We start from the raw sequence: 16,196 nt of genomic DNA, 5'->3' as shown, positions 1-16,196 counted from the left end.
TCATGAAGTTATGGTCACATGTATGATAAAGGTATCCAGCAACTTTTCTCAAATTTCCATTTTTTTGTTCGACTTTACCAGCTGTAAAAAATATATACTTAGAAATGTGAAGTTAAGCTTTGTTATTACCCGAAGATGTATAAAAAGGATTGATTTCATGATTTATGGCTAGAACCTACTTTTAAAAAAAAAATAACCTTCTAATTAAACTGAGCAATATCTTGGTTGAAACATTTTCACCATCCGACTGATTATGTCACACACTGTAACTTAATTATGCTGTTTGTTTTTGTTTTTAAGGGTTTTACGGCGCTTGCAACACGTTTAGGTCATATCAGCTCCAGTAAAAAGGAAGAAAATGGGATAGTAAAAAGTTCTAGAATTACAATTTAAGCACACAAGAAAGGGTAAGACGAAGGGGAATTGTACAAATAAGGAATTGGTGTAGATTTCAAGAGCATAGCATCAATGTACTTAGTTTGAGATCACCTAAAAGTCTCACCCAGATACGAACACAGGCATTCACTAAGAGGAAGACACTCAAATGTTTACAAATAATATATTATATATATATATATATATATATATATATATATATATATATATATATATATAAATTATAAAAACAAAAACCATGAAATAATAGTGCTCAACTTTAGGATAAAAGGATCTATTTATAAACATTTGAAAGATAATTAAGATTGTTTGTATATATATAATACGTAGACCAAACATAATACAGTGCAAAACAGAGAGATGATTTACAAGGAAAAAAATATCATCTCCCAAAACTAACTATACATTTGACTGTTTTCCTCTCACCAACGGTATCCGGTCAAGCGCAGAACAAAACCAAGTAATATCATTCAAAGACAAAGACAGAAGCAAGTTGGAAAAACAGATATAGGGAGGTAAAAGACACAGTATGTACCTCCCTGTCCACTATGGGAGGTCGGGGGCCCCACCCAGGAAAACAGATATAGGGAGGTAGAAGACACAGTATGTACCTCCCTGCCCTCTATGGGAGGTCGGGAGCCCCAACCAGAATTATGCAAATGAACCGTTCAAGCTCACCCATTAGTAAAACGAGGCCATGTAAACAAAGTCACACAGATCTGTACATTGATTATCAAACGTGCCACTCACATCATCTGCCTTTGAATTGAACAGATCGTTTTCTATACTTTGTGTTTTTTTTTCGCTGTTGATTTTATTCTATTTCTTGGTTTTGGAGGTATGAATTAGAATTTCTACCATTTTCATTTGTGTTACAATGTACTGGAATTTCTATCATTTTCATGTGTGTTACAATGTACTGGAATTTCTATCATTTTCATGTGTGTTACAATGTATTAGAATTTCTATCATTCTCATTTGTGTTACAATGTATTGTAATTTATATCATTCTCAATTGTGTTACAATGTATTCGCCCAACGCCGAAATCCTGTATTAAATCGGGATAGGATCAAAGTGCAATTACTGGCAGGTCTGATAACCCAATTCCTTATGGGCTCATTGTTGCCATGAAAATCTCAAACAATAACGCCAAATATTCCCCATTGCAACAATGTTAAACGTGGCCCATAATGGATTCGGATACCAGACCTGCATATATGTACATGTTTGATAGGATAGATAACTACAAGTAAATTTAAAATTCAAATGATTAGAGATGTTCCATTTTACTTTTTTCTTCCACTAGTGTTTTATACGTTTTTTCTCTGGCTTTGTTACTGTTTATATACATTTTTCTTTGCCTCCGTAAGTGTTGATATACATTTTTCCTCTGTCTCTGTAAGTGTTTAAATCCTTTTTTTTCTTTTCCTCCGTAAATGGTTATATACATTTTATTCCATGCCTCTGTAATCGTTTATATTCATGTTTTTCTTTTCATCCGTAAGTGTTAACATACATTTATTTCTTTTCCTCCGTAAGTGTTTATACACATTTATTTCTTTTCCTCCATAAGTGTTTATACACCTTTATTTCTTTTCCTCCATAAGTGTTTATACACCTTTATTTCTTTTCCTCCATAAGCGTTTATACACCTTTATTTCTTTTCCTCGTATGTGTTAAATACATGTTTTCTTTGCCGTGCGTGTTTTTGTGGTCTTTGGTGTGACACTCGCTTTCGGATGATATATATATATATATATATATATATATATATATATATAGATATACTATATATTTATATATTATATATATATTATCCTGAGCTGTCCGGACCTTATCGATTTTAATTTAAACGTTTTAATAGACTCAGTATTTATTTGACTTAAACATTGTGTTCATTTCATTGCAATAAACACAGTATGCTTTGCTTTGTGATTTGGGAGTTTGGTTAATGGAGAGGTAGAAATATATATCAGATAGACAGAAAGAGAGATAGATAGATGGATAGATAGATAGATAGATAGATAGATAGATAGATAGATAGATAGATAGATAGATAGATAGATAGATAGATAGATAGATAGATAGATAGATAGATACATACATACATACATACATACATACATACATACATACATACATACATACATACATACGCACGCCACGTCCACACCACGTGCATACCACATACACTCACATACACACACATATACCTACACACATACATACATACACACATACACAAATACATACATACATACATACATACATACATACATACATACATACATACATACATACATACATACATACATACATACATACATACATACATACATACATACATACATACATATATAGATACATATCAAAATAGTTTATTTCAGGAAATATACATGATAATGTAACAAGGGTAACATATTCATTGACATAATACCATTTCCTAAAATAATGTACAATGTATAGAGCTGGAGTATTAATTTGAACAGTGAAGTTTCAGACCTCCCTCAGAATTGTCCCAGAGGTAATAATGATATTAGTGTTGATGACGATGATAATGATGATGATGATGATGATGACGTTGATGAAGATGAAATTTAAGGCGATAGGTCGCTAGTCGTCGGCGTTTTTCCTTGTTCCCATTATTTTATGGTACAGTGTTATGATACTGTGTTTCCAGTCTGGGGGGGTCTTTATGATATTTTAATCAGGTGTTTATGATGGCCGTTAAAAATTGGTGCCAGTTTGTTTATTTTTGTTTATTATTTATAGGTGACACTGTCTGCCGGGTTCTTTTCATTAGGTAATTTTTTAACACAGCTTGTGTGTTCGTCGATTGTAAATCTACTCTTGTTGATGATGTCCATGCGGGAGGGGGGATGTGGACTTCATCGGACCTGGGTTGTGTCACTATGGTTTATATTGTTTCGTTGTCATTTTTCTTTATGGCTGTAGCTACTGGGTGGATTTCGTTCTCAAATGTGTGTGGGGTTGGGGTTTTTACGTGTTTTTATCATTAGCTGTTTGGGTGCTTTGGGTGTGGTGTGGGTATGGGCAGGTGCGGGGGGCACCGTTGTTGCGACTTGGGGGGGGGGGGGGGGGATGGGGTGGAGATGTGGTGGAGGTGTGAGTGGTGGGTGGGAGTGGGTGGGGTTGTGTGAGGATGTGGGGGGTGCGGGGAGGGGTGTTGGGGTCTGTCTGTATGTCAGTATGTATGTATGTATGTAGTTGTATGTTGTAGTATGTTGTATTTTATGTATGTATGGTATGTATGTATGTATGTATGTATGATGTCTGTTGTATGTATGTAAGTATGTCTGTTGTATGTATGTATGTAGCGTATGGTATGATGTATGTATTTTATGTATGTATGTATGTATGTAGTTGTATGTATGTATGTATGTATGTATGTATGTATGTATGTATGTAGTATGTATGTCTGTATGTTAATGTGTATGTATGTATGTATGTATGTATGTATGTATGTATGTATGTATGTCATGTATGTATGTATGTATGTATGTATGTATGTATGTATGTATGTATGTCTGTATGTCTGTATGTAGTATGTATGTATGTATGTATGTATGTCTGGATGTATGTATGTATGTATGTAAGTTATGTCTGTATGTATGTATGTATGTATGTATGTATGTAGTTATGTATGTATGAATATGATGTATGTAAGTATGTATGTGTATGTATGTATGTATGTATGTATAGTCATGTACTGTGTATGTATGTTGTATGTATGTATCTGTTGTATGTATGTATGTTATGTATGTATTTATGTATGTATGTAGTATGTTATGTATGTATGTATGTACTGTATGTATGTATGTCTGTATGTATGTAGTTTGTACTGTATGTATGTCTGTAGTATGTATGTATGTATGTCATGTATGTATGTATTCAGTTTGTAATGTATGTATGTATGTAGTATGTCGATGTACTGTATGTATGTCTGTATGTATGTCTGTATGTATGTCTGTATGTCAGTCTTTGTATTGTTGACTGAATGTATTGTTGTATGTATGACATTGTAATACTGTTCGTGTCATGTATTCTTACTTATGTACATTACATGACTTACTTATACTGACTTACATGTCTTAATTCTATTCTGAAGTCATACTATACATACAGTACATGTACATACATTACATACATTAAACTTACATTACATAATACATACATTACATACATATTTCATACATACATACATACATACATACATACTTTACATACATACATACTATACATACATACTCATTAATAATACTTTACAACGTCATACATACATACATACATACATACTACAACATCATTCTTACATAACTTTCATACATACTTTCATTAATACATACTAATACTACTACATAATTCATTACATACATACTAATTCATACATACATTACATACATGACATACATATCATACATCATTACATACATACATACATTACTACATACATTACATTACATTTACATACATACATACAGACAGTCATTTACAATACTAACTCTATCTACTTTCCTTACTACTTCATACATACATACAACTTACATACATACATACATACATACATACATACAACTTACATACATATTACATACATACATACATACATACTACATACATACATACATTACATTTACATACATTAAATACATACATACATACATACATACATTACATACATACATACATACATACATCATACATACATACATCATACATACATACATACATACATACATACATTCATACATTACATACATACATACATACTACATACATACATCATAATACATACATACATACATACATAAATACATACATACACACATACATACATACATACATACAACATACATCATAATACATACATATACATACATACATACATACATACATACATACATACATACAGTAATACTACATACATACATACATACATACATACATAACATCATACACATACATCATACACAACATACTTAATACATACATAATACATCATACTATACATACATCTACAATAAATTTACATACATATCTACATACATTACATCTACATACATACATACAATCTTACATACATACATACATAATACATACATACATACATACATACCATACATACATACTTTACATACATACCTTTACTTACTAATTACTTCATACATACATACATACATACATACTTACATTCAACTAATATCATTACAGATTCATAAAATACATACATACATACATAATCCTTACATACATAATTACAAAACATACATACTTACATAATCATACATACACATACATACATACATACATACATACATACATACATACATACATACATACATACATACATACATACATACATACATACATACATACATACATACATACATACATACATACTTTATGGTACCAAGCTAAATTTTACATAACTGGTACCATACTCAACGGCATTTATAACATAAAAAATCCACCGAAATCTGTTCATGGGAAAGAAAATTATTGATCGATATCTATAACTCCTAATACAGTTTTTCGGAATTGTTTATGCTAGTAGTAGTTTCGTATGGCTACAACTCCACGTTGGATCGCTTCACCCAATCCGCGAAAGCACTGTCCCCCTCATGAACCATTTGGTAGCCGCCGGGGGGTGCTGTTGCGGGGCACTTCAAAATGAATATAACTCTATAAACAATTAAAATCTCAAAATCAGCCATGTGTTTTTCCTGCATTCTCATTTTTTTAAAAATCAAATATTTCCATTCGAGCTTAATATTAAATGTGACCCCTCGTCTCAAAACGGTATTAAGTCGGGATGATTAAGATGCTGAAAATGGAATTTATAGCCAGAAATATCATGCTTAAGTTGAGTTTATTTGCTTTATAGAGGAGAAGGATTATCACATTTTATTGTGCTAAATACCAACGTTTCATATTTTTGACTAGTTTAACGATAATTTGACTTTTTAGCATCTGGTCCATCCCGACATAATACCGTTTTGAGACGTTGGGTCAGAAATGGACAATCTGGGTTTTCTATTCCTTTAACTAAATTCTACTCTACTCAGCTTTAGTGCTGTTATGTGGTCTTGTGGAATGACGCTCGCCTTCGAATCGGAAGGTCCTGGGTTTGAGTCTCGCTCGCTCGGCGTATAGTTGGGTCCTTGGAAATGACTCTTTTCTCACATTCTCTCACCGTACTCAGGTGTAAAATGAATACTTGGTCATTAACTAAGTTGTCTGTTTCGGTGAAAAATGTATTATCGCCTAACAGGCGTCATGTCTCATTCTTTAGGTTAAGTGTTGCTGCTAGTAAAGCATTTTTAGCATGTTTAGTGGATTTTGCCCTATATAAAAGCTCAACTTTAATATAAGGAAAATGTTTTTCCCTGGGACTTATAACTTTTATGCAATGGTCACTAAACTTACTCATATGATCTCCTAGTTTGCGGAAATCAAATAAAATTAGAATTTGTAGTAGTTGAGCTTAAGCTTTTATATAGCGCAATATCCATTAAACTTGCTCAAAGCACTTTACAAAGGGTTCCGGTTTCCTAGCCAAAAGCAACACTTAAAATGTAGATCGAGACCTGACGCCTGTTAGGCGAAATTACAAAAAAGGACTCAACTATGTGCCAAGCGAGCGAGGCTGGAACCCAAGACCATCCAATCAGAAAGAGCGTGTTTTACTACTAGACCACATAACCTGTAGTTAGTAGTTGTTGAATTTTACGATATTATTGTTATCTTGTGCATGTTATAACGTATATAAAATAGGATTCAATAGTCTGATGTCACGTCTGCCCAGCAGACAAAAAAATCAGTACTTTTTGAGCTTCGTGCTGGCCAGAACTTTTTCTCGTATAATGTGATGAGAATGTATAAAAGTCAAAACAAGATCGGATTTATAATGTTTTTCTACTCTGGATACACTTTTATGCTCGTCGAAGAAGTATCTCCTGGGTGGGGATCCTGACCTCCCATAGTGGGCAGGGAGGTACATACTGTGTCTTCTATCCCCTTATATCTGTTTTCCAACATGCTTTCTGTCTTTGTCTCGGAATGAGATTACTTGGTTTTGTCCTGGCACTGGCCGAAATCCTGGCTGGGAGGGAAACAGTCAAATGCATAGTTATTGTTTTGGGAAATGATATTTTTTTCCTTGTAAATCATCTCTCTGTTATGTATTATTATTTTTATTTTGAATTTATAATGTAAGCATTTGAGTGTATTCCTCTTTGTTTGGTTTTGTGCTTGTGTCTGGATGAGACTTATAGGTGATTTCAAACTGAGTACATTGGTGGTATGCTCCTGGAATCTACATCTGATCACTATTTGTTCTCAGTTCCCCTTTGTCTTACTTTTTCTTGGGTGCTTTAATTGTAATTCTAGAAATTTTTACTATCCCATTTTCTTCCTTTTTACTGGCGCTGATATAACCTAAATGTGTTGCAAGCGCCGTAAAACCCTTAAAAACAAAACAAAAACAAGAAGTATTTCATAAAGGCGTCCGCCATTATTTCGATAGTTTAGAACCAGTTACTAAGTTACCATACGTCATTACGATTGTTTGCTTTTGCCTAGTCTGTACACTTTGTCCCCGTTTCAATCAGTGAATTTTTATTTTGGCCCACTTTCTATTGAATGCCTACAATTTAGAAGCTGTTACTTTCACATGTGTTGAATTTCAAATAAAACGTAAACTTATAGCCTGACGTGTTGCTGTTGTTTGTTTTGTTTTTAAGGGTTTTACGGCGTTTGCAACACATTAAGAATATCAGCGCCAGTAAAAATGAAGAAAACGGGATAGTAAAAAGTTTTAGAATTACAATTAAAGCACCCAAGAAAAGGTAAGACAAAGGGGAATTTGTTCAAAGAGGAAACAGATGTAGATTCCAAGAGCACACTATCAAAGTACTTAGTTTGAGATCACCTAAAAGTCTCATCCAGGCACAAGCACAGGTCCCCACTAAGAGGAATACACTTAAATGTTTACAAATCATATGTTAAAAATGAAAAGAATAACAGTACATAACAGAGAGATGATTTACAAGGAAAGAAATATCATCTCCCAAAACAATTACTATGCATTTGACTGTTTCCCTCCCAGCTAGGACTCCGGCCAGGGCCAGGACAAGAACAAGTAATCTCATTCCAAGACAAAGACAGAAAGCATGTTGGAATCAGATATAAGGGGATAGAAGACACAGTATGTACCCCCCTTCCCACTATGGGAGGTCAGCAACCCCACCCAGGTGTATTGTTGTTGACTAGGGACCCTTCATAAAGTAATTTGAACAAGTTTAGTGAATAGACTAGAAAAACATTTTTTCTTGCATTTATTTGTCGATCAACCCCAGTAATTGTCCCAAACTGGAGATTATTTTATATGGCGCAATACCCATTAAACGTGCTCAACGCGCTTTACAAGGGGTCCCTTAACATACATATATATATAAAGATATATATATATATATATATATATATATATATATATATATATATATATATATATATATATATACAATTATAAAAACAAATACCATACACTGACACTGCTCAACTTTTGAGAAACGGAGTTATTTATAAAATATTTCGAGAGAGAGAGAGAGAGAGAGAGAGAGAGAGAGAGAGAGAGAGAGAGAGAGAGAGAGAGAGATAGAGAGGGAGATATGTGAAACAAATACTTGATAGGCCCAAGACAAGTGAGATCACATTGGACTATATAGATTTTGCTGCTCGAAGCTCGAAGAAATAAATAACAATGTCAAATTGAAGGTAAGATTCAATTTAATAAACGATTACAGACAATGTGGACGTTTTGGGTTTCCCCTTATCAACAAAGCAGGATGAATGAAACACAATAGACGAATGAGATAATATGTTTGGTAATTTGTTAAACTAAGTAACCACAGTCAAAATCGCAAGAAGAAGAAGAAGAAGAAGAAGAAGAAGAAGAAGAAGAGGAGGAGGAGGAGAAGGAGTATGAGGAGGAGGAGGAGGAGGAGGAGAAGGAGTATGAGGAGGAGAAGGAGTATGAGGAGTAGGAAGAGGAAAAGACGAAGAAGAAAAGAAGAAGAAGAAAAGATGAAGAAGAAAAGAAGAAGAAGAAAATGTAGAAGAAAATATTGCGTTCTACACAAAGGGTAGCAAGCAAATCGTATTGCCCCTTTCACGCTACCGAAACCGGAATAAACTTAAGCTCCAAGCGTCTAATGGCTCTGAAGGACTACTGTACTTTAGGTTTAGTGGCTCCACTAAAAACACTGACGACAATAACAATATATGTTTCTGTGAAATTGTCTTGATTAGTACATTTCTCTTTATTTCCTCAGAATGGCTATTACTTTCATATACAGTCGAGTGCGAAGAAAGAACAAGATTATTTTGACTCTAATTGCTGCCATCATTACCACTTCATTGTACATTACCACATCCAAAATGTTACAGCTAACCGGAAGTAACACTGTTTTTGAAGACTCTCCTTGCGAGATCAACTTCAGTCAAGCTGGAGCTCAAAATACCCTGGTCTACTTGAGAGTAAAATTAACCAGTCAAAACTCGGAAATAAAATTTGAAGACGTTTTCATACAAAAAATATTTCGGTGCCTCCAAAAATATTACCTCCATGAGAGTCAACTTTCTACTGACAGCTGGTCATTCTTATTCAACACAACATATAGCGTCCGTAATAATAATACATATAAATTGACGGGCTTTGAGCACAGTGGTAATGGGAATCACAAATCGAAACAGATTGATAATAATAACAACAAAATGGATCTGACCTCAAAACTCCTGGATATGCCAATCATCAACCCGCACACGTATCCTTACTTACTCAACCAACCAAACGCCTGCATTGAGAACGACGTGAAATACATCATAGCTGTTCCCTCAGCGCCAGGGAATTTTGAAAGAAGGCGAAAAGTCCAAAAAAACAGCACTGCCATTTTTGCAAAAGATCCCAAAAACCGTGCCAAAATGCTGTTCTTTATCGGATCACCTGCTAATCCCAATGACTTAAATTCCAAAAATATACAAAAACAAATCAAAGACGAAGAACGTGAACACAAAGACATCGTTCAATGTGATTATATCGACGTTTACAGAAATATCACGAAAAAGGCTGCCCTTCTTTTAAGATGGAGTGTATCACACTGCAATAAATCTGTGTTTATTATACGCATGGATGACGACTGTCGGGTAGATTTTCCCAACGCGACTCGAGCTCTTCAGGAACATTCTAAAGATCCAACCAAAAACCCACATTTTATTTTAGGAGAAATGCGAACGGGGGAAACACCTCAGAGAAACCCATGGAGCAAATGGCACATCCCAGTTCAAGAGTACCCTTACGATTCCTACCCACCGTTTTTATTGGGAGGCTTCATGGGATACTCTGTGGAGACCGCAGGCCTACTTTTTCACGCCTACCAACGCCTTAGACTCATCTGGTTAGATGATGTCTTCATTACAGCTTTTTGTGCTCCCATTGCAGGCGTTTCTATATACCACAATGCAGCATTTGTATTCCAGCATTGACAAGGATGATTCAAAATATACTACCGCACTCTGGATAGGCAAAGTGTATAAAGTTTTGGCCAGAAACTCGCCCTTCAACTATTGATCGATTAAAATGACCTTCATTTTCCACGTTGTCGAGATTTTTTCTGACCCCTCCCCCCCCCTCCCCGTCCACTCAGGGTAGGTCTGTTGGATCTGGCGGAAAGAACTTTGCGATAGATTAGCGTCCTATCCAATGGATAGCAAGCAATTGGTATTGTCCGTTTCAGGCTATAGAAAACGGGATAAACTCCGGCTCCATAAGCCTAAAGGCTCTAAAGGATTACTTTACTTTACATGTTCCACGAAGCCCTCCTAAAGTCCCAGGTTTGATAGTTTTAGGTAAGATGAGGGTCCTTATAATCGATGATATGTTTGAAAGACGAGTTTTCAGCCCAAACTTATGTTGAAAAGATGTGTATTCTTTGAGGACTCAACTTGGCGAAGTTCACAGCAGGACTTGCACCCAGGAATCACTCACACACACGCACACACACACGCTCACACACACACACACACACACATTGCCTATGAAACTTAAAATAATTTACATCATTAACACTCCTTCGCAGCAGGGGTAATTTGATTCAGTAACTTTCCACTGAAACCAGCTCGTATTTCTGTATCCATTTCCGCGTCGGCTTCGATCCAAACCTGACTGTCCTTGTCGCAATGCGCCAAGACGGGACAGTAAACCATATTCGGGATATCGTGTGTGTCTTGCCAATCGTCGTCGTCCACCGTTATAATTATCTTCTTTTTCGACCCGTCCTTCGTAGGGTTCGTCATGCACAGAAACCAGGTCGTTCCATTCTGCCCAGCTTCCTGTTTGTAGAGACGGAAATTGTATTTCCCGCTAAAGGGAATTGTGTAGTTACCGGTATCCATATTCATAAATAAATAACAAATGTGGTGCACGTAATCGTAACCGTCAATTTTGACTCGATTTCCTGCTAGGACTGGGCAAGTCTGCGTCGATTCCACACGAAATCTGCCCATCTTTTGTAAGCCTGTGAAGGAAAATAAACGAATAAGGAAATTGATACAGGCCCGTGAAATCAATTTATACTCGCATACACCCTTCCCATAAAAATATATAGTATACAGTTCCCTTTATTAATCCCTAAGGGGAAATTTTTTTTAGGGTCAGTGCAATGGAAGACCTTCATAACTCAGGCGTCAGCCGTAGTGCAGCATCACAAAATGAGCTAAAGCAAGGTGACTTGCTAAAAGCCACACAGTGCGACGGTTGGTCGAATTCGGTACTTTTCGGGCATAAAGTAAACACCATACCGGTACAACACATAACACACACACACAGGAATTCTGGTGCCTTTAATTTTCGGGTTTCTCTTAATTTTTTCCAAAACGGTTTCGAGACATAAAATGTATAGTTGGGCCGAGAGAAGGCAACCCTGTCGTACTGACCGACCGATTTGGAAGGGATCAGATATTATTTGATTGACTATTACACAGCTGGAGGGATTGTTGTATAGTATTTTTATCCATCTTCTGTAATAAGGGCTTATGTTGCTGTGTTCTAATATTTTGTGTAAGAAGCTGTGTTCTAACCTATCAAAAGCTTTCTCTTGATCGATGGACAAGATGTATGCGTGTGTGAGTGTGTGTGTGTGTGTGTGTGTGTCGGTTTTACATATCATATAAGGTCTCTGAGGAAGTTTGTGTGCTGCTCTATTGTTCTGTTTTTTTATGCTACATGTTTGTTCTTGGTCTATCAGTTGGGGCAGGTAAGTTTTGATTTTGTTGCTTAAAGTTTTCGCTATAATTTTGTAGTCGGTGTTTAGGAGGGATATGGGTCTGTATTGTTTGACGTCTGTTGTGTTGCTTTCTTTGGGTATGAGGGTTATGTATGATATCTTTTGGCTGTTCGTTAATTGTCCCTCTTTGTGTATTTCTTTGGTCAGTTCTAGGGGAGTTTTTTTTTAAGGAGGGGGAAGAAACCTTTGTAGAATTCTACTGTTAGTCCATCAGGGCCTGGGGATTTGTTTGTGTTTATGTTGTTTAGGCTGTGTTCTAAGTCTTCTATTGTGATCTCTGTATCTAATTGCTCTTTCTGTCCGTCTGTCAGTTTCTTTGTATAATCGGTTTAGTGGTCTTGTATGTCTGTTGATATTTCGCCACTTGTGTATAGTTGTTTGTAAAAAATTGTAGAAGGTCTTGAGGATGTCTGTCTCGTTTTTTGTTATTTGCCCATCTATGGTTCTGATTTTGTCTACATGTCGTCTGTTGTGTAATTCGTTTTCTATTCGCGCTATTGTGTCGTTTAAATCAGTGTAGTCGTTGCGTGTTTTGTATGTGCTGCTTAGTTTGTGGACTCTGTATTATTTTTGTTCAATTTCTTTCAGTTTTTATATTCTGTATTATTTTTGTTCAATTTCTTTCAGTTTTTCTATTCTGTATTATTTTTGTTCAATTTCTTTCAGTTTTTCTATTGATTTTGTCACATGGGGTTGTGTTTGTATTTCTGTTTTGTTGTCACGCGCTCTGTCGATGTTGATGATTGTTTTGTACTTTGTTTCCCTTCTGTTGGTTTTGTCTTGTATTTTTTCCCTATAATTTGTGTTAGCGTTTGTGTGATCTGTTTGAGGGTGTCCCACCATTCCCGGTTGTTGTCGTTCCGTATATTGTCCGTATAAACTAATATGATGTCGGTCATGTATTGTATGTAATGATGGTCCTGCAGGAGACTGTTGTTGAATTTTCAGTAGGCACCTTTTTGTTTGGGTCTTGTAATTTGGGTTGTACTGGGCGTAGACCGCTTTGTGGCCTGTGTAGTTTAGTGTGTTCTCTTAGTGTTTAATTTCTGATATTGTGGTTGATTTGGATATGTATATTTTGTCAAGTCTGGATCCTGTGTTTGCGGGTGATTTAAAGGTGGTTTCTTCTTCCGAGTGGGAATGTTTCTCTGTATGTATCTGTTAGATTGTGTTTTTCTGTAATTCGTTGTTGTATGTGTTTGTCTATGGCTGTTTGTTGTGTTCTATGGTGAGTTGTGTCGCGTGGGTGTAGTATGTTATTGAAATCCCCTGCTAAGATGATGAGTGTCGATGGGTTTGTCTCTATTCTTTTTTCTAAGTCTAGGAAAGTTGTCTTTTTTTGTCCGTTCTTGAGGCAGGTCCGTAGATGTTGTAAATTTGGAATTTGTAGCCGTCTTGAGTCACGTCTATTTTCCCTATTCGTCCTGTGTTGTCATGGTCGTGTTGGGTAACTGTCCATTTGTCGGAGACTTTCATTATGGCTACTCCTCTACAGTTTCTTTTTTACTTGTCGATTGTCCAAAATATATTCTTAACTTCTGGTCTAAGTTCGAAAAGTGTTCGTTCTTGTATGTATTTGTCATCTATGTTCATTTCTTGTAACAGTAGGAAGTCTGGTCTGTAGTTCTTTATTAGATTTTTAATGTTTTGTATTTTCTGTCTCATACCTCTGATGTTTAAGGTTATAATTGTCAATGGTGGGAAGTCATCCTCTTTGTAGGTTGTTTTTATTTTGTATTGTTGGTTTTTTGTGTATGATGCTGCTTGTTCTCCAGAGGTGGTGTGTTTGTTGTATCTAGAGTTGCGTATGTATGTGGGTATATGTGTGGTTTGTGGGCAGCATGTCTGGGCTTAATGTATGATTTTTGTTTGTATGTTTCTTTAGGTCTCTTCCAACACAATTGAGGTTATATGAGAGACCGCTGAAACAAAAAACAAAAAAAACAAGCAATCTAACAAAAACAATACAAATGTAAATCAAAATCATAACCTAAAGATATCATAAGCTAAATTATAAATAACCAAGAACAAACAGGCAGAAGATTTACAGAAAAAAAATATCCCCTGTCAAAAATACAATCACAAACCAAAGAAGCAGGATAGGCTAGTAAAGAGAAGAAGAAACGACATCACTATTGGATCGTACACCAATGCGAACATCATAGGTATACGATTCAAGGGTGATGCTCCCATCCAACCACCCGCTTAATGTATGAATTGTTTTGTTTAAATGTTGGGGTATAAAAAAAAAGCCCGAACTCTTGCTGCTCATCCGACTCTTCATGCAGTAAATGTCACGCATCATCGTACGGCAAAGAATCACCATTGCCATTCTAAATACAACACCAACAACAGATTGAACAACTGTTATCGTTGTCTGGGCCCACATTCACCCCAGCAAAGTAAGTTTAAATCAGCAACCTGCTACAAGTGCAGCAAGGGTGGCCACATTGCAAAGGCGTGTAGATCGTCCAAACCAACCCCTTTGCATGAGCCGACAGGCGGCCACAATGAGCGTCATCGTCAGCATTTCGTGGATGTGCAGCTTGACAATTCCGAATCTGTCGCACACACCATGTCTACCACAAATGACCCAGAAATTCAATTGTATGAGATGACAGGATCACCAAATTGTCGTAGTGTCAACACAAAGCCAGTTTCGCTTCCAGTCGATGTAAATTACGCAAGGTGACATTCGTGCTTGACACTGGCGCTACACTAAGTGTCATGAACAAGGCCGATTTTGATGTGTGTAGTTCAAGAAACATCACTCTTCAACCATCAGAATCAACAAAGCGTTTAAAGACATACACAGGAGGTAGTGTGCCAGTGTTAGGAGAGACTGTTGTACCAGTTGACTACAATGGACAGAAGTTGAAACTCCCGATTGTCGTTGTCCCAGGAGATGTACCATCATTGCTTGTCAGGAACTGGCTTCAACACATCAAACTGGACTGGAATCCCATATTTTCTGTGAAGTGTGAAACTAGTACTAATGCCTCGTTAGAAATATTGTTGAATGATAACATACATGCTTTTGGGGAAAATGGTTTATTGAATGATAGAACAGTCAAATTCGCAATGAAGACAGGTACTAACACTAGATATTGCAAGGCACGGTTTCCGCCATACATGCTCAGGGCAAAAATAGAAAATGAAATTGAAAGATTTGTGTCAAATGGCATAATAGAAAAAGTTGAGACTCTCTCTCTCTCTCTCTCTCTCTCTCTCTCTCTCTCGGTAGGGTAACAGCATGTCCCTGATCGGTGACCATTGTTTTGTTTTGTTTTTAGGTGTTTAACGGCGCTTTCGACACTATTTAGGTCATTTAAGCGCCCGTTTCTGTCTTTTATCATTTTTTATCGGCCTTGAGGGGCCATAGCTGCTCAATCGTGTACTGTTTTAATAAAATCTTTATAAAATCATAATAGTTACAT

General features: G+C 36.0%; 1 protein-coding gene and 1 long non-coding RNA gene across 2 annotated transcripts in view; one reads left to right on the top strand and one right to left on the bottom strand.

Annotated features, from left to right (window-relative positions):
- The first annotated feature begins 937 nt into the window (after positions 1–937).
- LOC144960721 (beta-1,3-galactosyltransferase 1-like) lies at positions 938–10,960 on the top strand. The gene is made up of 2 exons (XM_078894011.1): positions 938–1,234; positions 9,751–10,960. Exon 2 carries the CDS (start codon positions 9,752–9,754, stop codon positions 10,958–10,960), a length of 1,209 nt encoding a protein of 402 aa, XP_078750137.1. The 5' UTR covers positions 938–1,234; position 9,751.
- An 891-nt stretch (positions 10,961–11,851) lies between these two features.
- The window catches only part of LOC144960850 (uncharacterized), a 77,912-nt gene continuing 73,567 nt past the window's right edge, over positions 11,852–16,196 (bottom strand). Inside the window, exon 2 of the long non-coding RNA XR_013642957.1 lies at positions 11,852–11,991. This is a non-coding gene — a long non-coding RNA (uncharacterized LOC144960850). The remainder of the gene's footprint in view (positions 11,992–16,196) is intronic.

This window comes from Berghia stephanieae, chromosome 15, assembly GCF_034508935.2.
Source record: "Berghia stephanieae isolate SIO BIC M18660-M18661 chromosome 15, UCSD_Bste_1.3, whole genome shotgun sequence".
NCBI classification, from domain to species: Eukaryota; Metazoa; Mollusca; class Gastropoda; order Nudibranchia; family Aeolidiidae; genus Berghia; species Berghia stephanieae.
Note: the sequence above shows the minus strand (reverse complement) of the source record. Positions and strands in the feature narration are given on the sequence as shown.

Excerpts from the sequence above, each read along its gene's own strand:
- LOC144960721 (XM_078894011.1), top strand. The coding sequence starts at position 9,752 with ATGGCTATTACTTTCATATACAGTCGAGTGCGAAGAAAGAACAAGATT.